This window comes from Boleophthalmus pectinirostris, unplaced genomic scaffold (assembly GCF_026225935.1).
Source record: "Boleophthalmus pectinirostris isolate CB_2022bp ecotype Guang Dong unplaced genomic scaffold, ASM2622593v1 HiC_scaffold_7, whole genome shotgun sequence".
Lineage (NCBI taxonomy): Eukaryota > Metazoa > Chordata > Actinopteri > Gobiiformes > Gobiidae > Boleophthalmus > Boleophthalmus pectinirostris.
This window is the reverse complement of record NW_026571473.1, coordinates 41,769,231-41,792,891: the sequence shown is the minus strand read 5'-3', so window position 1 is coordinate 41,792,891 and position 23,661 is coordinate 41,769,231. Positions and strand designations below refer to the sequence as shown.

The window sequence follows — 23,661 nt, the reverse complement described above, 5'->3', positions numbered from 1 at the left end:
GTTTTGTTTTTATTTTATTTTTGTGCGTGCGTCAGCGGGCCGTGCGCAGTGACGTCAGCGCGTTGTTCGTAATGGCGGCGGAGGTTCACTTTGATGAGGGCGAAGTCAAACGTGAGTAAAATGGAGTCAAACCGTCTTTTTAAACGCTTTTTCCGGGTGTTTTTAGCGGCGGAAGCTCCGGGGCCGTGGAGCCGCACGGCCGCTGTGGCTGCGCCGAACCGGGACAACACGCCGCTTTTGAACCGCGGGAAGTGAAACACGGCCTCAGCGCGGAGCTCCGCCACAGGACCTAAACAAAGAACCACCGACAGGGACAGGAGGGGACAGGAGGGGACAGGGGGGACAGGAGGAGGGGACAGGGGGGACAGGGGGGACAGGAGGGGACAGGGGGGGACAGGAGGGGACAGAGGGACAGGAGGGGACAGGAGGGGGACAGGAGGGGACAAAGGGGACAGGACAGGGGACAGGAGGGACAGGAGGGGACAGGAGGACAGGAGGGGGGACAGGGGACAGGGGGGACAGGAGGGGACAGGAGGGGGACAGAGGGACAGGAGGGGACAGGACAGGGGACAGGAGGGACAGGGGGGACAGAGGGATAGAGGGGACACATGGGGGGGACAGAGGGGACACGGAGGGACAGAGGGACACACGGGGGACAGAGGATAGAGGAGGGACAGGGGGGGACAGGGGGACTCGGGCGGGGACAGAGGGACCCAGGGGACAGAGGGGACAGGGGGACAGAGGGGACACACGGGGTGACAGGGACACGGGTGGGGCAGAGGGGACGGGGTGGGGCAGAGGGGACGGGGTGGGGCAGAGGGGACACACGAGGAGGGACACAGGGACAGAGGGGGACACGGATACATAGACACATGGGGGGATGTGAAGACAAAACAACTCCAGGTCTGTTTGTGATGAGGAAACGACATTAGAACAGAACAGAGCAGAGGATCATGGGACATGGAGTCTCTGTGTAAACTACATTAGAGCAGAGGATTATGGGACTTGGAGTCTCAGTGTAACTACATCAGAACACATATCAGAAAATAGAGTCAGATGCCCTGGACCATGGGCCCTGTGGTGCAGCTCCGTGCAGAGGCCTCCCAGAACTCTCCCTTTACAAGTTTATGAAACATTTTTGACCTGGTTTAGACCTGGTTTAGTCCTGGTGTAGTCCTGGTGTAGTCCTGGTGTAGTCCTGATTTAGACCTGGTTTAGACCTGGTTTAGTCCTGGTTTAGTTCTGGTTTAGACCTGGTTTAGTCCTGGTTTAGTCCTGGTTTAGTCCTGGTTTAGTCCTGGTTTAGTCCTGGTTTAGTTCTGGTTTAGTCCTGGTTTAGTCCTGGTTTAGTCCTGGTTTAGTCCTGGTTTAGTTCTGGTTTAGTTCTGGTTTAGTCCTGGGACACTGTGGAACCTTCCTGGGAAATCGCAGGAAATTTTATTCTCATGAAGTCAAATTGTGTGTCTGTGTGTGTGTGTGTGTGTTGTTTTGTTGTTTTTTTCAGCGAGCGCTGGAGGAGACGAGTCTGTGGGAGAGACGGAGGAGAAACCCTCCACCACCACAGGTACAAGTACTGCAAATACTACTACTACTGCAAATACTACTACCTCTGCTGTGTGTAGTACTTGTGCATGTGCTCGTGCAGCTGGTGAGTTGTTGTTCTGCTGCAGGAGAAACTCCATAAACACAACAACAAACAACAACAAAACAACCAACACCAACAAGAAACAAACAACAACACAAACAACAACACAAACACCCAACAACAGCAACACAGATTAAAATGTCACAGGTCAAACAGACCATCCTCAGGGGTCAGAGGTCACAGGAGGATCCTCAGGGGTCAGAGGTCACAGGAGGATCCACAGGGGTCAGAGGTCACAGGAGGATCCACAGGGGTCAGAGGTCACAGGAGGATCCACAGGGGTCAGAGGTCACAGGAGGATCCACAGGGGTCAGAGGTCACAGGAGGATCCACAGGGTCAGAGGTCACAGGAGGATCCACAGGGGTCAGAGGTCAGGGGGCTTCTCAGAGTTGAATCCTTGAAATAGTTTTGTTTTTGTTTTCAGAGCGACACATCTCCATCCAGAGTCGCATCGAGGACCTGGAGGCACTCGTCGACCTCAACGGAGGTGAGGTCAGAGGTCAACGAGTGTGTGTGTGTGTCGTGTCTCCATAGTAACGGTGTGTGTGTGTGTGTTGTGTGTGTGTGTGTTGCAGCGGGGAGGAAGTCGTGTCCGCTCTGTCCTGAGGAGAAGTTTAAGTCGTGCTACAGCCACAAACTCAGAAGACACCTCCAGAACCTCCACTGGAAGGTTTACGTCGAGTTCCAAGGTCAGACCCTGCCCTGGTCCTGGTCCAGACCTGGTCCAGACCTGGTTTAGTCCTGGTCCAGACCTGGTCCAGTCCTGGTCCAGTCCTGGTCCAGTCCTGGTCCAGTCCTGGTCCAGTCCTGGTTCAGTCCTGGTTCAGTCCTGGTCTCTGTTTCAGGTCAGAGGATGTGCATCTGTCATCTTCCCTGTCGGACGCTGAAGCCCAGTCCCTCATCTGAGCAGGTACCTGGTTTAGACCTGGTTTAGACCTGGTTTAGACCTGGTTTAGACCTGGTTTAGTCCTGCTTTAGTCCTGCTTTAGTCCTGCTTTAGTCCTGCTTTAGTCCTGCTTTAGTCCTGGTTTAGTCCTGGTTTATTTCGTGGACTTCACGTCTGCATTTGTGTCTGTTTGTGTCGATCTGAAGAGTCTAAAACCACGTTTACATTTTTAACATCATTTATTTTTATATTATATTTAGGACTGGGCAAAAAAAAAATTAAAATGTGATCGCGATTAATCGCATGTTATGCGCAAAACCAATGAATGAATTAAAAAGTAGAGTATGTCGCTCTTTTATTGGAAATGTAAATGAAAGAGCCAAACATTTGTTGTGCAAACAGAACATTTCTTTCACAGTTGAACCTCAGAGTCTTCAAGGTTTTCACTGAAGGCTCCAGAAAAAATATTGAGTGGACGTTTGTACTACTAATATATTTATTGAATATTTTTTATGCTGTGAGTAATGAACACGACACTAGTAATAATTTCTAGATCAGTGTTATAAACTTGGACTGATATTTCTTAGGAAACAAAGGGTTAATATAATGAAATGAAAATGGACCAATCACATTTTTTCTTCCAGTTGTATCTGGGTAAATCAGTGACTCCAGCGCTGAACTAAACAAACAAGCTCAGCTCAGAGCCGGAGCCGCGGCTGAACCTGCGGCTCGCCGGAGGCTCGGACATGTTGCATCTCACGTGGTCAGAAAAAAGTGAAAAAAGTGTAAAGAAAAGACGTCAAACTTAAAGAAACGCTCGCGGTGGAGTTTTTCAAAATAAAAGTCAGTGAGAAACAGACTTTTACAATAAAATAAATAAATAATAAAAACTGCGTTAAGGGCGTTAAAATAATTGTCGGCGTTAATGACTTAATTAAAAATGGTAAAAATTGTCACATTTTTCTATAGCGATAATAATAATAATAATAATGACTTAATTAGTTAACGTAAAGTTAACGTGTTAATGTGCCCGGCCCAAATTATATTTAGTTTGATTTTTTAAAATGTTCTTTAAAATATTTATAAAATAAAATTAGGATTTATTACAGCGAGCGTCCACATGACCTTTACCCTCTGTGATGTCATCAAGAACATCTGTGGTCCACCTGTGGTCCTCCTGTGGTCCACCTGTGGTCCTCCTGTGGTCCACCTGTGGTCCTCCTGTGGTCCACCTGTGGTCCTCCTGTGGTCCATCTGTGGTCCTCCTGTGGTCCTCCTGTGGTCCACCTGTGGTCCACCTGTGGTCCACCTGTGGTCCACCTGTGGTCCTCCTGTGGTCCTCCTGTGGTCCACCTGTGGTCCACCTGTGGTCCACCTGTGGTCCTGTGGTCCACCTGTGGTCCATCCTGTGGTCCTCCTGTGGTCCTCCTGTGGTCCATCTGTGGTCCACCTGTGGTCCTCCTGTGGTCCTCCTGTGGTCCACCTGTGGTCCACCTGTGGTCCTCCTGTGGTCCTCCTGTGGTCCACCTGTGGTCCTCCTGTGGTCCTCCTGTGGTCCTCCTGTGGTCCACCTGTGGTCCACCTGTGGTCCTCCTGTGGTCCACCTGTGGTCCTCCTGTGGTCCTCCTGTGGTTCACCTGTGTCCTGTGGTCCTCCTGTGGTCCACCTGTGGTCCTCCTGTGGTCCACCTGTGGTCCTCCTGTGTGTGTGTGTTTGCTCCACAGGTCTGCAGATTGAAAACTAACCCTTGGTCTGTTCTCTTCCTCCTCACCCTGTGCTCCTCTTCTTCTCCTCCTCCTCCTTCTTCTTCTTCTCCTCCTCTTCTTCTCCTCCTCCTTCTTCTCCTCCTCCTTCTTCTTCTTCTTCTTCTCCTCCTCCTCGGTTCCGGTCAGTCGGGCCCGCGGGCCGTCGCTCACTATCACTGCGTCGTTTGTTCTGGGACCATCGCCCGGAAAACCGACATGATCGGTCACCTCAAACGCCACAGCAACAAAGGAGAGACGCAGGCCAGCTACAGTCTGGACCCGGACCAGGACCAGAACCAGAACCAAGACCAGGGACCAGGTAAAGACCCGGACCAGGACCAGAACCAGAACCAAGACCACGGAGCAGGTAAAGACCCGGACCAGGACCAGAACCAGAACCAAGACCACGGAGCAGGTAAAGACCCGGACCAGAACCAGGACCAGAACCAAGACCACGGAGCAGGTAAAGACCCAGACCAGAAACAGAACCAAGACCACGGAGCAGGTAAAGACCAGGACCAGAACCAGGACCAAGACCACGGAGCAGGTAAAGACCAGAACTAGAACCAGGACCAGAACCAGATGAGGACTGAGAGATGGGTTTAGACCTGGTTTAGTTCTGGTTTAGACCTGGTTTAGTTCTGGTTTAGACCTGGTTTAGTTCTGGTTTAGTCCTGGTTTAGTTCTGGTTTAGTCCTGGTTTAGACCTGGTTTAGTTCTGGTTTAGACCTGGTTTAGTTCTGGTTTAGTTCTGGTTTAGTTCTGGTTTAGACCTGGTTTAGTTCTGGTTTAGACCTGGTTTAGTTCTGGTTTAGACCTGGTTTAGTTCTGGTTTAGTTCTGGTTTAGACCTGGTTTAGTCCTGGTTTAGTTCTGGTTTAGTTTTGGTTTAGACCTGGTTTAGTTCTGGTTTAGACCTGGTTTAGTTCTGGTTTAGACCTGGTTTAGTTCTGGTTTAGTTCTGGTTTAGACCTGGTTTAGTTCTGGTTTAGTTCTGGTTGAGACCTGGTTTAGTTCTGCTCCAGTAGGACTTGTGTGATGTTTGTGGTGTGAGTGTTGGGTTCCTTGTGTGGGTTGTTGTGTGTCAGTTGTTGTGTGTCAGTTGTTGTGTGTGTAAGTTGTGTGTGTAAGTTGTGTGTCAGTTGTTGTGTGTCAGTTGTTGTGTGTGTCAGTTGTTGTGTGTGTCAGTTGTTGTGTGCGTAAGTTGTGTTGTGTGTCAGTTGTGTGTGTCAGTTGTTGTGTGTGTCAGTTGTTGTGTGTGTCAGTTGTTGTGTGTGTCAGTTGTTGTGTGTGTAAGTTGTTGTGTGTGTAAGTTGTGTTGTGTGTCAGTTGTTGTGTGTCAGTTGTTGTGTGTCAGTTGTTGTGTGTGTCAGTTGTTGTGTGTCAGTTTTTGTGTGTGAGTTGTGTGTGTCAGTTGTGTGTGTCAGTTGTTGTGTGTGTCAGTTGTGTGTCAGTTGTTGTGTGTGTCAGTTGTTGTGTGTGTCAGTTGGTGTGTGTGAGTTGTTGTGTGTGTCAGTTGTTGTGTGTGTCAGTTGTTGTGTGTCAGTTGTGTTGTGTGTCAGTTGTTGTGTGTGTCAGTTGTTGTGTGTGTCAGTTGTGTGTGTGTCAGTTGTTGTGTGTCAGTTGTTGTGTGTCAGTTGTGTGTGTCAGTTGTTGTGTGTCAGTTGTTGTGTATGTCAGTTGTGTTGTGTGTCAGTTGTTGTGTGTGTCAGTTTGTGTGTGTCAGTTGTTGTGTGTGTCAGTTGTTGTGTGTGTCAGTTGTTGTGTGTGTCAGTTGTGTGTGTCAGTTGTTGTGTGTGTGTCAGTTGTTGTGTGTGTCAGTTGTTGTGTGTCAGTTGTTGTGTGTGTCAGTTGTGTGTGAGTTGTTGTGTGTGAGTTGTGTGTGTAAGTGGTGTTGTGTGTCAGTTGTTGTGTGTGTCAGTTGTTGTGTGTGTCAGTTGTTGTATGTCAGTTGTGTTGTGTGTCAGTTGTGTTGTGTGTCAGTTGTTGTGTGTCAGTTGTTGTGTGTGTCAGTTGTTGTGTGTGTCAGTTGTTGTGTGTGTGGTGTTGTGTGTGTAAGTGGTGTTGTGTGTGTAAGTGGTGTTGTGTGTCAGTTGTTGTTGTGTGTCAGTAGTTGTGTGTGTCAGTTGTTGTGTGTGTAAGTGGTGTTGTGTGTCAGTTGTTGTGTGTCAGTTGTTGTGTGTGTCAGTTGTTGTGTGTGTAAGTTGTGTTGTGTGTCAGTTGTTGTGTGTGTCAGTTGTTGTGTGTGTAAGTGGTGTTGTGTGTCAGTTGTTTGTGTGTCAGTTGTTGTATGTCAGTTGTTGTGTGTGTCAGTTGTTGTGTGTCAGTTGTTGTGTGTGTCAGTTGTTGTGTGTGTAAGTGGTGTTGTGTGTGTAAGTGGTGTTGTGTGTCAGTTGTTGTGTGTCAGTTGTTGTGTGTGTCAGTTGTTGTGTGTCAGTTGTTGTGTGTGTCAGTTGTTGTGTGTGTCAGTTGTTGTGTGTCAGTTTTTGTGTGTGAGTTGTGTGTGTCAGTTGTTGTGTGTCAGTTGTGTGTGTCAGTTGTTGTGTGTGTCAGTTGTTGTGTGTCAGTTGTGTGTGTCAGTTGTTGTGTGTGTCAGTTGTGTGTCAGGTGTTGTGTGTGTCAGTTGTTGTGTGTGTCAGTTGGTGTGTGTGAGTTGTTGTGTGTGTCAGTTGTTGTGTGTGTCAGTTGTTGTGTGTGTCAGTTGTTGTGTGTGTCAGTTGTTGTGTGTCAGTTGTTGTGTGTGTCAGTTGTTGTGTGTGTCAGTTGTTGTGTGTCAGTTGTGTTGTGTGTCAGTTGTTGTGTGTCAGTTGTGTGTGTCAGTTGTTGTGTGTCAGTTGTTGTGTATGTCAGTTGTGTTGTGTGTCAGTTGTTGTGTGTGTCAGTTGTGTGTGTCAGTTGTGTGTGTAAGTTGTTGTGTGTCAGTTGTTGTGTGTGTCAGTTGTTGTGTGTGTCAGTTGTTGTGTGTGTCAGTTGTGTGTGTCAGTTGTTGTGTGTGTGTCAGTTGTTGTGTGTGTCAGTTGTTGTGTGTGTTGTGTGTGTGTGTCAGTTGTGTGTGAGTTGTTGTGTGTGAGTTGTGTGTGTGTGTAAGTGGTGTTGTGTGTCAGTTGTTGTGTGTGTCAGTTGTTGTTATGTCAGTTGTGTTGTGTGTCAGTTGTGTTGTGTGTCAGTTGTTGTGTGTCAGTTGTTGTGTGTGTCAGTTGTTGTGTGTGTCAGTTGTTGTGTGTGTAAGTGGTGTTGTGTGTGTAAGTGGTGTTGTGTGTGTAAGTGGTGTTGTGTGTCAGTTGTTGTTGTGTGTCAGTTGTTGTGTGTGTCAGTTGTTGTGTGTGTAAGTGGTGTTGTGTGTCAGTTGTGTGTGTCAGTTGTTGTGTGTGTGTGTGTCAGTTGTTGTGTGTGTAAGTTGTGTTGTGTGTCAGTTGTTGTGTGTGTGTCAGTTGTTGTGTGTGTAAGTGGTGTGTCAGTGTGTCAGTTGTTTGTGTCAGTTGTTGTATGTCAGTTGTTGTGTGTGTCAGTTGTTGTGTGTCAGTTGTTGTGTGTGTCAGTTGTTGTGTGTGTAAGTGGTGTTGTGTGTGTAAGTGGTGTTGTGTGTCAGTTGTTGTGTGTCAGTTGTTGTGTGTGTCAGTTGTTGTGTGTCAGTTGTTGTGTGTGTCAGTTGTTGTGTGTGTAAGTTGTGTTGTCGTCCCTCAGCGTTGTGCGGTCGGACTCTGGAGATCCTGAAGGAGCTCGGAACAAACGTCCAACTGATGCCAAACCACAACACGCCACAGAAGAGCGACACGTACTTCAACCGCAAGATGAAGACAAACAGGTAACGCACAACACACACACAACACACACACACACACACACACACACACACACACACACAACACACACACACACACACACACACACACACACACACACACACACACACACACACACACACACAACACACACACACACACACACACACACACACACACACACACACACACACACACACACACACACACACACACACACACACACACACACACACACACACACACACACACACACACACACACACACACACACACACACACACACACACACACACACACACAACACACACACACACACACACACACACACACACACACACACACACACACACACACACACACACACACACACACACACACACACACACACACACACACACACACACACACACACACACACACACACACACACACACACACACACACACACACACACACACACACACACACACACACACACACACACACACACACACACACAACACACACACACACACACACACACACACACACACACACACACACACACACACACACACACACACACACACACACACACACACACACACACACACACACACACACACACACACACACACACACACACACACACACACACACACACACACACACACACACACACACACACACACACACACACACACACACACACACACACACACACACACACACACACACACACACACACACACACACACACACACACACACACACACACACACACACACACACACACACACACACACACACACACACAACACACACACACACACACACACACACACACACACACAACACACACACAACACAACACACTGTGTCTACAGTTTGTTGTGTGTTGTGTGTGTGTGTTGTGTGTGTTGTGTATGTTGTGTTGTGTGTGTGTGTTTTAACTGTGTTGTGTGTGTGTTGTGTGTGTGTGTTTAACTGTGTTGTGTGTTGTGTTGTGTGTGTTGTGTGTGTGTTGTGTTGTATGTTGTGTGTGTTGTGTGTTGTGTGTGTTGTGTGTGTGTTGTGTTGTGTTGTGTGTTGTGTTGTGTGTGTGTGTGTTGTGTGTGTTGTGTTGTATGTTGTGTGTGTGTGTGTGTGTGTGTGTTGTGTGTGTGTGTTGTGTTGTGTGTTTAACTGTGTTGTGTGTTGTGTGTGTGTTTAACTGTGTTGTGTTCTCAGACAGTTGGTGTTCTGTTCTCTTGCCGCTCTCGCTGAGGAGAGGAGTCCTCTGGAGTGTCTGGACGCCTTCGGAGCCACAGGTCAGTCCAGGTCCGGGTTTGGTCCAAGTCCGGGTTTGGTCCAGGTCCGGGTTTGGTCCAGGTCCGGTCCAGGTCCGGGATTGGTCCGGGTTTGGTCCAGGTCCGGGTTTGGTCCAGGTCCGGGTTTGGTCCAGGTCCGGGTTTGGTCCAAGTCCGGGCCCGGGTTTGGTCCGGGTTTGCTCCAGGTTTGGTCCGGGTTTGGTCCAGGCCCGGGTCCGGGTTTGGTCCGGGTTTGCTCCAGGTCCGGGTTTGGTCCAGGTCCGGGTTTGGTCCAAGTCCGGGTTTGGTCCAGGTCCGGGTTTGGTCCAGGTCCGGGTTTGGTCCAGGTCCGGGTTTGACCCGGGTTTGGTCCGGGTTTGGTCCAGGTCCGGGTTTGGTCCAGGTCCGGGTTTGGTCCAGGTCCGGGTTTGGTCCGGGTTTGGTCCGGGTTTGGTCCGGGTTTGGTCCGGGTTTGGTCCAGGTCCGGGTCCAGGTTTGGTCCAGGTCCAGGTTTGGCGCCACCTACAGTCAGGTTTCACTTTTCTGTCTCGGTTAATTTCACTTGTGTATGAATAAAATTGGTCTAAGTCCAGTTTTAGAGTTAGTTTGTAGTTTTTATGTTAAGAAATCACATTTTTGAGCAGTTGTAGTGCTCCCTCTTGTGCATGGACTGTATAGATGAGTACATTTGACCCTGTTTATAGTACATTTGACCTTGTTTATAGTACATTTGACCTTGTTTTTAGCACATTTTACCCTGTTTCTAGTATATTTGTCTTTGTCTTTAATGTGTTTGACCCTGTTTTTAGTGCATTTGACCTCGTTTTTAGTACATTTGACCTTGTTTTTAGCACATTTTACCCTGTTTTTAGCGTGTTTGACCCTGTTTTTAGTGCATTTGACCCTGTTTTTAGTGCATCTGACCCTGTTTTTAGTGTGTTTGACCCTGTTTTTAGTGCATTTGACCTTGTTTTTAGTGCATTTGACCTTGTTTTTAGTGCGTTTGACCCTGTTTTTAGTGCATTTGACAGTTTTTAATGCGTTTGTCTCTGACTTTAGTGCATTTGACCCTGTTTTTAGTGTTTGTCTCTGACTTTAGTGCATTTGACCCTGTTTTTAGCACGTTTGACCTTGTTTTTAGCACGTTTGACCTTGTTTTTAGGTCGTTTGACCTTGTTTTTAGTAAGTTTGACCCTGTTTTTAGTGCGTTTAACCCAGTTTGTCCCCGCAGGCATCATGGGGCTGCAGTGTTGCGTTTGACCCGGTGTATTTGACCCGGTGTTTGACCCGGTTTGTCCCCGCAGGCATCATGGGGCTGCAGTGTTGCGTTTGACCCGGTGTATTTGACCCGGTGTTTGACCCGGTTTGTCCCCGCAGGCATCATGGGGCTGCAGTGTTGCGTTTGACCCGGTGTATTTGACCCGGTGTTTGACCCGGTTTGTCCCCGCAGGCATCATGGGGCTGCAGTGTTGCGTTTGACCCGGTGTATTTGACCCGGTGTTTGACCCGGTTTGTCCCCGCAGGCATCATGGGGCTGCAGTGGGCCAAACACCTGCGCTCGGCCGTCAGAGTGACCATCACCGACGTCAGCGACACCTGCGTCAACATGATCAGAGAAAACTGTCAACTCAACCAGATCCGAGTCGCTCCCTGGACCGGGACCGAGTCCGGGTCCGAGTCCGTGTCCGGAACGGGACCCGGGGCGGGACCCGGAGCGGCGGAGGGGCGGAGCCTGACCACTGTCGAGGTCAACAAGATGGACGCCAACGTCATCATGCACCTCAGGCCCTTTGACTACATGTGAGGGTTTAGACCTGGTTTAGTCCTGGTTTAGTCCTGGTTTGGTTCTGGTTTAGTCCTGGTTTGGTTCTGGTTTAGTTCTGGTTTAGTCCTGGTTTGGTTCTGGTTTAGTTCTGCTTTAGTCCTGCTTTAGTCCTGGTTTAGTCCTGGTTTAGACCTGCTTTAGGCCTGGTTTAGACCTGGTTTAGTCCTGGTTTAGTTCTGGTTTAGTTCTGGTTTAGTCCTGCTTTAGTCCTGGTTTAGACCTGATTTAATCCTGGTTTAGACCTGGTTTAATCCTGGTTTAGTTCTGGTTTAGTCCTGGTTTAGTTCTGGTTTAGTTCTGGTTTAGACCTGGTTTAGTCCTGGTTTAGTCCTGGTTTAGTCCTGGTTTAGTCCTGGTTTAGTTCTGGTTTAGACCTGGTTTAGTCCTGCTTTAGTCCTGGTTTAGTCCTGGTTTAGTTCTGGTTTAGTCCTGGTTTAATCCTGGTTTAGTCCTGGTTTAGACCTGGTTTATTCCTGGTTTAGTTCTGGTTTAGTCCTGGTTTAGTCCTGGTTTAGTCCTGCTTTAGTCCTGGTTTAGTCCTGGTTTAGTCCTGGTTTAGTCTGGTTTAGACCTGGTTTAGTCCTGCTTTAGTCCTGGTTTAGTCCTGGTTTAGTTCTGGTTTAGTCCTGGTTTAGTCCTGGTTTAGTCCTGGTTTAGACCTGGTTTATTCCTGGTTTAGTTCTGGTTTAGTCCTGGTTTAGTCCTGGTTTAGTCCTGGTTTAGACCTGGTTTAGACCTGGTTTAGACCTGGTTTAGTCCTGGTTTAGTCCTGGTTTAGTCCTGGTTTAGTTCTGGTTTAGACCTGGTTTAGTCCTGCTTTAGTCCTGGTTTAGTCCTGGTTTAGTCCTGGTTTAGTCCTGGTTTAGTTCTGGTTTAGACCTGGTTTAGTCCTGCTTTAGTCCTGGTTTAGTCCTGGTTTAGTTCTGGTTTAGTCCTGGTTTAATCCTGGTTTAGTCCTGGTTTAGACCTGGTTTAGACCTGGTTTAGTCCTGGTTTAGTCCTGGTTTAGTCCTGCGTCTCTCCTCAGACACTTGGACCCGTTCGGTTCGGCGGTTCACTTCCTGGACGCGGCGTTCCGGAACGTGAGGAATCTGGGCATCGTGTCGGTGACGTCGACGGACACGGGTGCGCTCTACGCCAAGACGCCGCACGTGACGCTGCGCCACTACGGCGCCGCCCTGGTGCGCACCGAGTACTACAAGGAGCTGGCGGCGCGAACCGTCCTCGACGCCGTCGCACGGTACGAGTCCCGACCCGAGTCCCGACCCGGAGTCTAGACGTGACCTGGTGGTGGATTTAAGGAGGTTAAACCTCGATTCAAATTCCAAAGTGAAAATTTAAATTCTGAATTTAAAGTGTTTGAGGTCAGACGGGACACGTGGACCTGAGGACGTTAGTCTCCCTCTGGTGTGTGACTCTGTCTCGTTGTCCCTCTGGTGTGTGACTCTGTCTCGTTGTCCCTCTGGTGTGTGACTCTGTCTCGTTGTCCCTCTGGTGTGTGACTCTGTCCCGTTGTCCCTCTGTTTGACTCTGTCCCGTTGTCCCTCTGGTGTGTGACTCTGTCTCGTTGTCCCTCTGGTGTGTGACTCTGTCTCGTTGTCCCTCTGGTGTGTGACTCTGTCTCGTTGTCCCTCTGGTGTGTGACTCTGTCTCGTTGTCCCTCTGGTGTGTGACTCTGTCCCGTTGTCCCTCTGGTGTGTGACTCTGTCCGTTGTCCCTCTGGTGTGTGACTCTGTCTCGTTGTCCCTCTGGTGTGTGACTCTGTCTCGTTGTCCCTCTGGTGTGTGACTCTGTCCCGTTGTCCCTCTGGTGTGTGACTCTGTCTCGTTGTCCCTCTGGTGTGTGACTCTGTCTCGTTGTCCCTCTGGTGTGTGACTCTGTCTCGTTGTCCCTCTGGTGTGTGACTCTGTCTCGTTGTCCCTCTGGTGTGTGACTCTGTCTCGTTGTCCCTCTGGTGTGTGACTCTGTCTCGTTGTCCCTCTGGTGTGTGACTCTGTCTCGTTGTCCCTCTGGTGTGTGACTCTGTCTCGTTGTCCCTCTGTTTGACTCTGTCTCGTTGTCCCTCTGGTGTGTGACTCTGTCTCGTTGTCCCTCTGTTTGACTCTGTCTCGTTGTCCCTCTGGTGTGTGACTCTGTCTCGTTGTCCCTCTGTTTGACTCTGTCTCGTTGTCCCTCTGGTGTGTGACTCTGTCTCGTTGTCCCTCTGGTGTGTGACTCTGTCTCGTTGTCCCTCTGGTGTGTGACTCTGTCTCGTTGTCCCTCTGGTGTTTGACTCTGTCCCGTTGTCCCTCTGGTGTGTGACTCTGTCCCGTTGTCCCTCTGGTGTGTGACTCTGTCTCGTTGTCCCTCTGGTGTGTGACTCTGTCTCGTTGTCCCTCTGTGTGTGACTCTGTCTCGTTGTCCCTCTGGTGTGTGACTCTGTCTCGTTGTCCCTCTGGTGTGTGACTCTGTCTCGTTGTCCCTCTGGTGTGTGACTCTGTCCCGTTGTCCCTCTGGTGTGTGACTCTGTCTCGTTGTCCCTCTGGTGTGTGACTCTGTCCCGTTGTCCCTCTGGTGTGTGACTCTGTCTCGTTGTCCCTCTGGTGTGTGACTCTGTCTCGTTGTCCCTCTGGTGTGTGACTCTGTCTCGTTGTCCCTCAGGTGTGTGACTCTGTCTCGTTGTCCCTCTGGTGTGTGACTCTGTCTCGTTGTCCCTCAGGTGTGTGACTCTGTCTCGTTGTCCCTCTGGTGTGTGACTCTGTCTCGTTGTCCCTCTGGTGTGTGACTCTGTCTCGTTGTCCCTCTGGTGTGTGACTCTGTCTCGTTGTCCCTCAGGGCGGCTGCGCGCTGTTCTAAAGGTGTGGAGGTTCTCCTGTCGGTGGCGCTCGAGCACTTCGTCCTGGTGGTGGTTCGGGTTCTCAGGGGCCCGTCTCAGGCCGACGAGTCTGTGCGGAGGCTGCGCAGACTCGTGCACTGCCAGTGGTGCGAGGAAAGACTCTTCCTGAAGCAAGGCACCTCCATCGACGGTGAGGGTTCTACTCCCGCGACACTGTGGCGTTGTCACGGCGGCGTCAGGAGGCGTCAGGAGGCGTCAGGAGGTGCTGGGGTCTGGTCCTGATCTCTGGTCTTTTCTTTCAGACACTTTGCCGTGTTCCTGCCACGGGACTTTACCTGGAAAAACCGCCGTCGTCCTGGGACCACTGTGGTAAGTATGATCCCCGAACCAGAACTGAACCAGGACTGAACCAGGACTAGACCAGGACTGAACCAGGACTAGACCAGGTCTAAACCAGGACTAGACCAGGTCTGACCCCGGTCTCACCCGGTCTGTGTCGTGTGCAGGAGTGGTCCTCTGTTTCACTCTGGGTTCCTGCGGCGGATGTTGAAGGCGGCGCTCAAACACTCGATGGACGACGTCCAACCTCTGCTCAAGACTCTGCTCTGTGAATCTGAGTGCACCCCCCTGAAGAACCCCCCGCTGTGCCCACCCGCCCTCACCAACCAAGGTCTGTACCCCCTGAAGAACCCCCCGCTGTGCCCACCCGCCCTCACCAACCAAGGTCTGTACCCCCTGAAGAACCCCCCGCTGTGCCCACCTGCCCTCACCAACCAAGGTCTGTACCCCTGAAGAACCCCGCTGTGCCCACCTGCCCTCACCAACCAAGGTCTGTACCCCCTGAAGAACCCCCCGCTGTGCCCACCTGCCCTCACCAACCAAGGTCTGTACCCCCTGAAGAACCCCCCGCTGTGCCCACCTGCCCTCACCAACCAAGGTCTGTACCCCCTGAAGAACCCCCCGCTGTGCCCACCCGCCCTCACCAACCAAGGTCTGTACCCCCTGAAGAACCCCCCGCTGTGCCCACCCCGCCCTCACCAACCAAGGTCTGTACCCCCTGAAGAACCCCCCGCTGTGCCCACCCGCCCTCACCAACCAAGGTCTGTACCCCCTGAAGAACCCCCCGCTGTGCCCACCCGCCCTCACCAACCAAGGTCTGTACCCCCTGAAGAACCCCCCGCTGTGCCCACCTGCCCTCACCAACCAAGGTCTGTACCCCCTGGGCCTGGGCCGTCCTCCCGTCTGTCCTGGCCGTCCTTAGTCTGCTCCACCCCTCAGACCTCGTCCTCCTCGTTCTTCTCGTTCTTCTTCTTCTTCTTGTTCTCCTCTGACGTTCTTCTTCTTCTTCTCGTTCTTCTTGTTCTTCTTGTTCTGTTCCAGTGGAGTGTGGTGTTGTCATCAAAACTCCTCAGAGCTCAGAAGAACCAGGAGCTGATTCTGCAGGTGAGTCTGTTCTTTAAACCTGTGCAGGTTCTGGTTCTGGTTCTGGTTCTTTAACTGTGTTGTGTGCAGGGAAGAGGAGGAACCCGGAGGACGTGGGTCCACTGATCAAGAAACTGAAGCCCGACACGACTCAAGAACATCCTCCATTTTACTACAGTATCCACCGGCACAGTATCAGAGGAATGAACATGCCCAAGTGAGTACTACAAGTACTACAAGTACTACAAGTACTACAAATACTACAAATACTACAAGTACTACAAATACTACAAGTACTACAAGTACTACAAGTACTACAAGTACTACTACAAGTACTACAATACTACAATACTACAAGTACTACAAGTACTACAAGTACTACAATACTACAAGTACTACAAGTACTACAAATACTACAAATACTACAAGTACTACAAGTACTACAAGTACTACAAGTACTACAAGTACTACAAGTACTACAAGTACTACAAATACTACAAGTACTACAAGTACTACAAGTACTACAAATACTACAAGTACTACAAGTACTACAAGTACTACAAATACTACAAGTACTACAAATACTACAAATACTACAAGTACTACAAGTACTACTACAAGTACTACAAGTACACAAATACTACAAATACTACAGTACTACAAGTACTACAAATACTACAAGTACAATACAAATACTACAAAGTACTACAAATACTACAGATACTACAAATACTACATACTACAGTACTAAAGTACTACAAGTACTACAAGTACACAATACTAAGTACTACAAGTACTACAATACTAACTACAATACTACAATACTACAGTACTACAGTACTACAAATACTACAAGTACTACAAGTACTACAATACTACAAATACTACAAGTACTACAATACTACAAATACTACAAGTACTACAAATACTACAGATACTACAAATACTACAAGTACTACAAGTACTACAAATACTACAAGTACTACAAATACTACAAATACTACAAGTACTACAAGTACTACAAGTACTACAAGTACTACAAATACTACAAGTACTACAAGTACTACAAATACTACAAGTACTACAAAGTACTACAAGTACTACAAGTACTACAAGTACTACACAATACTACAAGTACTACAAGTACTACAAATACTACAAGTACTACAGTACTACTACAATACTACAAGTACTACAAATACTACAAGTACTACAAATACTACAATACTACAAGTACTACAAATACTACAAATACTACAAGTACTACAAGTACTACAAGTACTACAATACTACAAAGTACTACAAGTACTACAAATAGTACTACAAATACTACAAATACTACAGTACTACACTACAAGTACTACAAGTACTACAAATACTACACAATACTACAGTACTACAATACTACAAGTACTACAAGTACTACAAGTACTACAATACTACAAGTACTACAAGTACTACAAATACTACAAGTACTACAAATACTACAAATACTACACAAAGTACTACAAATACTACAAAGTACTACAAGTACTACAAACTACAAGTACAAGTACTACAAGTACTACAAAGTACTACAAATACTACAAGTACTACAAGTACTACAAGTACTACAAGTACTACAAACTACAAGTACTACAAGTACTACAAATACTACAATACTACTACAAGTACTACAAATACTACAAGTACTACAAATACTACAATACTACAAGTACTACAAGTACTACAAGTACTACAAATACTACAAATACTACAAATACTACAAGTACTACAAGTACTACAAGTACTACAAATACTACAAATACTACAAGTACTACAATACTACAAGTACTACTACAAGTACTACAAATACTACAAGTACTACAAGTACTACAAGTACTACAAGTACTACAAATACTACAAATACTACAAATACTACAAGTACTACAAGTACTACAAATACTACAAGTACTACAAATACTACAAATACTACAAATACTACAAATACTACAAGTACTACAAGTACTACAAGTACTACAAGTACTACAAATACTACAAGTACTACAAGTACTACAAATACTACAAATACTACAAGTACTACAAGTACTACAAGTACTACAAGTACTACAATACTACACAAGTCTACAAGTACTACAAATACTACAAATACTACAAGTACTACAATACTACAAATACTACAAGTACTACAAGTACTACAAGTACTACAAGTACTACAAGTACTACAAATACTACAAGTACTACAAGTACTACAAGTACTACAAATACAAGTACTACAGTACTACAAATACTACAAATACTACAAATACTACAAGTACTACAAGTACTACAAGTACTACAAGTACTACAAATACTACAAGTATACTACAAGTACTACAAATACTACAAATACTACAAGTACTACAAAATACTACAAACTACTACTACAATACTACAAATACAAGTACTACAAGTACTACAAATACAAGTACTACAAGTACTACAAATACTACAAGTACTAAAATACTACAATACTACAAATACTACAAATACTACAAATACTACAAGTACTACAAGTACTACAAGTACTACAAATACTACTACAATACTACAAGTACTACAAGTACTACAAGTACTACAAATACTACAAGTACTACAAGTACTACAAATACTACAAGTACTACAGATACTACAAATACTACAAGTACTACAGATACTACAAATACTACAAGTACTACAGATACTACAATACTACAAATACAAGTACTACAAATACTACAAAATACTACAAGTACTACAAATACTACAAATACTACAAGTACTACAGTACTACAATACTACAAGTACTACAAGTACTACAATACTACAAATACTACAATACTACAAACTACTACAAGTACTACAAGTACTACAAGTACTACTACATACTACAAATACTACAATACTACAAGTACTACAAGTACTACAAGTACTACAAATACTACAAATACTACAGATACTACAAGTACTACAAAATACTAACAAGTACTACAAATACTACAAGTACTACAAGTACTACAGTACTACAAGTACTACAAATACTACAAGTACTACAAGTACTACAAATACTACAAAGTACTACAAGTACTACAAACTACAAGTACTACAAGTACTACAAATACTACAAGTACTACAATACTACAAGTACTACAAGTACTACAATACTACAAATACTACAATACTACAATACTACAAGTACTACAAGTACTACAAATACTACAAATACTACAAATACTACAAGTACTACAAGTACTACAAATACTACAAATACTACAAGTACTACAAAGTACTACAAGTACTACAAGTACTACAAATACTACAAATACAAGTACTACAAGTACTACAATACTACAAGTACTACAAGTACTACAATACTACAATACTACAAGTACTACAAATACTACTACTACAAATACTACAATACTACAAATACTACAAGTACTACAAGTACTACAAATACTACAAGTACTACAAGTACTACAAATACTACAAATACTACAAATACTACAAATACTACAAGTACTACAAATACTACAAGTACTACAAGTACTACAAGTACTACAAATACTACAAGTACTACAAGTACTACAAATACTACAAATACTACAAGTACTACAAGTACTACAAATACTACAAGTACTACAAATACTACAAGTACTACAAGTACTACAAGTACTACAAGTACTACAAGTACTACAAGTACTACAAGTACTACAAAGTACTACAAATACTACAAATACTACAAGTACTACAAATACTACAAGTACTACAAATACTACAAAGTACTACAAATACTACAAGTACTACAATACTACAAGTACTACAGTACTACAAGTACTACTACACAAACTATACTACTACAAATACTACAAGTACTACAAATACTACTACTAAAAATACTACAAATACTACAAGTACTACAAGTACTACAAGTACTACAAATACTACAAGTACTACAAGTACTACAAGTACTACAAGTACTACAAGTACTACAAGTACTACAAGTACTACAAGTACTACAAGTACTACAAGTACTACAAATACTACAATACTACAAGTACTACAAATACTACAAGTACTACAAGTACTACAAGTACTACAAATACTACAAATACTACAAGTACTACAAGTACTACAAGTACTACAATACTACAAATACTACAAGTACTACAGATACTACAAATACTACAAGTACTACAAATACTACAGATACTACAAATACTACAAGTACTACAAGTACTACAAATACTACAAGTACTACAAATACTACAAATACTACAAGTACTACAAATACTACAAACTACTACAAAATATACAATACTACAAGTACTACAAGTACTACAAGTACTACAAATACTACAAATACTACAAGTACTACAAGTACTACTACAAGTACTACAAGTACTACAAAGTACTACAAGTACTACAATACTACAAATACTACAAGTACTACAACTACAGTACTACAAATACTACAAGTACTACTACAAGTACTACAAATACTACAAATACTACAAGTACTACAAATACTACAAATACTACAAGTACTACAAGTACTACAAGTACTACAATACTACAATACTACTACTACAAGTACTACAAGTACTACAAATACTACAAGTACTACAAGTACTACAAATACTACAGTACTACTACAAAGTACTACAAATACTACAAGTACTACAAATGTACTACAAATACTACAAGTACTACAAATACTACAAACTACTACAAGTACTACAAATACTACAAGTACTACAAGTACTTACAAGTACTACAAATACTACAAATACTACAAGTACTACAAGTACTACAAGTACTACAAATACTACAATACTACTACTACAAGTACTACAAGTACTACAATACTACAATACTACAAATACTACAAGTACTACAAGTACTACAAATACTACAAATACTACAAGTACTACAAATACTACAAGTACTACAAATACTACAAGTACTACAAGTACTACAAGTACTACAAATACTACAAATACAGTACTACAAATACTACAGTACTACAAGTACTACTACAAAATACTACAAGTACTACAAGTACTACAAGTACTACAAGTACTACAAGTACTACAAATACTACAAGTACTACAAGTACTACAAGTACTACAATACTACAAGTACTACAAGTACTACAAATACTACTAAAGTACTACAAATACTACAAGTACTACAAGTACTACAAATACACAAGTACTACAACTAAAGTACTACAAGTACTACAAATACTACAAATACTACTACAAATACTACAAGTACTACAAGTACTACAAAGTACTACAAAGTACTACAAATACTACAAATACTACAAGTACTACAAATACTACAAGTACTACAAGTACTACAAATACTACACAAGTACTACAAGTACTACAAGTACTACAAAGTACTACACAAAGTACTACAAGTACTACAAGTACTACAAGTACTACAAATACTACAAGTACTACAAATACTACAAGTACTACAATACTACAAGTACACAGTACTACAAATACTACAAGTACTACAAATACTACAAATACTACAAATACTACAAAGTACTACAAGTACTACAAGTACTACAAGTACTACAAATACTACAAATACTACAAACGTACTACTACAAAGTACTACAAGTACTACAAATACTACAAGTACTACAAGTACTACAATACTACAAATACTACTACAGTACTACAAGTACTACAAATACTACAAAGTACTACAAATACTACAGTACTACAAGTACTACAATACTACAAGTACTACAAGTACTACAAATACTACAAGTACTACAAGTACTACAAAGTACTACAAGTACTACAAAGTACTACAAGTACTACAAGTACTACAAACTACTACTACAAACTACTACAAATACTACAAGTACTACAAATACTACAAGTACTACAAATACTACAAGTACTACAAATACTACAAGTACTACAAAGTACTACAAATACTACAAACTACTACTACTACAGTACTACAAGTACTACAAGTACTACAAATACTACAAAGTACTACAAGTACTACAAGTACTACAATACTACAAGTACTACAAGTACTACAGATACTACAAATACTACAAGTACTACAAGTACTACAGATACTAAATGGTAAATGGTCACATTTTTCTATAGCGCTTTTCCACCTTCAAGACACTCAAAGCGCTTTACAAGGAACCACTCACACATTCACACACACATTCACACACCAGTGTACGCAGACACTGTGGGCAAGGTGGGTTAAGTGTCTTGCCCAAGGACACAACGGCAGCATTCATCTGTGGGAGCTGGAATCACACCAGCTCCTGTGGGTCAGTGGATCTGACGCTCAACCTGAGATGTTTATGTTAAGAGCTGGAATCAAACCACCAACCTTCAGATCAGTGGGCGAATGCTCCACCAACTGAGCTACTGCCGCCAAATACTACAAGTACTACAAGTACTACAAATACTACAAATACTACTACTGGGTTAGTTCTGCTTTAGTTCTGACTCTAGTTCTAGTTCTGGTTCTGGTTCTGGTTCTGGTTCTGGTTCTGGTTCTGACTGTGGTTCTAGTTCTGGTTCTGGTTCTGACTGTGGTTCTGGTTCTGGTTCTGACTGTGGTTCTGGTTCTGACTCTGGTTCTGGTTCTGGTCTCTCCGCAGGTTGAATAAGTTCCTTCAGTACTTGTGCGAGGCCGGGTTCAGGGTGAGCCGGACCCACTTTGACCCGACCGGAGTCCGGACCAACGCGGATCTCAACCAGTTTACAGCCGTCCTCAGCAAATACAGCTCCCCCACCTGCACCAAGCCCGGACCGGACCAGGACTGAACCCGGACCGGACCAGGACTGAACCCCGGACCGGACCAGGACTGAACCCGGACCGGACCAGGACTGAACCGGACGGACCAGGACTGAACCCGGACCTGGACTGAACCCGGACCAGGACTGAACCCGGACCTGGACTGAACCCGGACCGGACCAGGACTGAACCGGGACCGGGACTGGGACTGACTCTTGTTTTTATTTAATTTATTGTTTCAGAGATTTTATTGTTTTTAATTTTGTTTTAGAAAATGTCAAAAATAAATTGAAAATGTTTCAAACTCCTGTCCAAATGTTTGTTTTTACACCTGACAGACAGGACCGCACCTGACACACACACAGGACCGCACCTGACACACACACAGGACCGCACCTGACACACACACAGGACCGCACCTGACACACACAGGACCGCACCTGACACACACAGGACCGCACCTGACACACACACAGGACCGCACCTGACACACACACAGGACCGCACCTGACACACAGGACCGCACCTGACACACACACACAGGACCGCACCTGACACACAGGACCGCACCTGACACACAGGACCGCACCTGACACACACACAGGACCGCACCTGACACACACAGGACCGCACCTGACACACAACTGTTTAAAAGTTCACACTCGTTTGTTTCATTTTGAATCTTTGTGTCTTTATTTTATTGAATATTTCGTTTCAGTTTTTCTGCTTCACTTGAAAAGAAAAAGAAAAGTTCAACATTTAAAATCCAAACAGGAAACTTCTGGATCCTTTTATTTCTGCTTCAGTGTTTTTCATCGTTTCAAACTCGAGTCAAACGAAATGTTCAGAAACACGAGTCACAATCAAACCTCCTCAAAAAAGATCAAGAATGAAAAATCTACAACTTTATTTTGTGATTTATGAATCTGTTTTTAAAAATATGAGTCCTTAGAAAAAAGTTTGGCAAACACTGGACTAAAGCAACGGGTGTGATTAAAGTGTGATTAAAGTGTAATTAAAGTGTAATTACAGAGTTGTTCCATTCTTATTCCAGTGTTTTGATGAACATAACGGAGCTCGGGCGTCACGTTTCGGGCGCGGCTCGTCTGCAAAACAAAAACAAATAAAAACAACACGCTTCACTTTTTCATTCACACAAACACAAACGGTTTATTGTTCGGCCGATTCCCCAAAGACTCGAGTCTGACACGAAACTTTCTCCAAAAACACGAAACTTTCTCCAAAAACACGAAACTTTCTCCAAAAACACGAAACTTTCTCCAAAAACACGAAACTTCTGTCTTGTTTTCAGGTTCTTGAGTTGTTCACATAAAGAGACGCGGCTCCACAGCGACACCGAGAGGATAAAACAGGAACTACAATAAACCCACGTGGACAAAAACACAAACTGAACTGAACCAGAACTGAACCAGAACTAAACCAGGACTAAACCAGGA

General features: G+C 44.8%; 1 protein-coding gene across 2 annotated transcripts; it reads left to right on the top strand.

The window, feature by feature from the left end:
• The first annotated feature begins 27 nt into the window (after positions 1–27).
• trmt1l (tRNA methyltransferase 1-like) lies at positions 28–22,508 on the top strand. Of its 2 annotated transcripts, none has more exons than XM_055165323.1 (16): positions 28–111; positions 1,505–1,564; positions 2,071–2,133; positions 2,222–2,335; positions 2,492–2,556; positions 4,425–4,596; positions 7,961–8,081; positions 9,271–9,350; positions 10,853–11,129; positions 12,182–12,394; positions 13,969–14,159; positions 14,272–14,338; positions 14,476–14,639; positions 15,350–15,412; positions 15,482–15,608; positions 22,068–22,508. In XM_055165323.1, the coding sequence occupies exons 1-16, from the start codon at positions 72–74 to the stop codon at positions 22,231–22,233; spliced, it is 1,983 nt and encodes a 660-aa protein (XP_055021298.1). In that variant the 5' UTR covers positions 28–71; the 3' UTR covers positions 22,234–22,508. The 2 variants fall into 2 exon arrangements, with proteins under 2 accessions (XP_055021298.1, XP_055021296.1); XM_055165321.1 differs by having other exon boundaries at positions 59–111; positions 1,505–1,648.
• Positions 22,509–23,661: the final 1,153 nt, after the last annotated feature.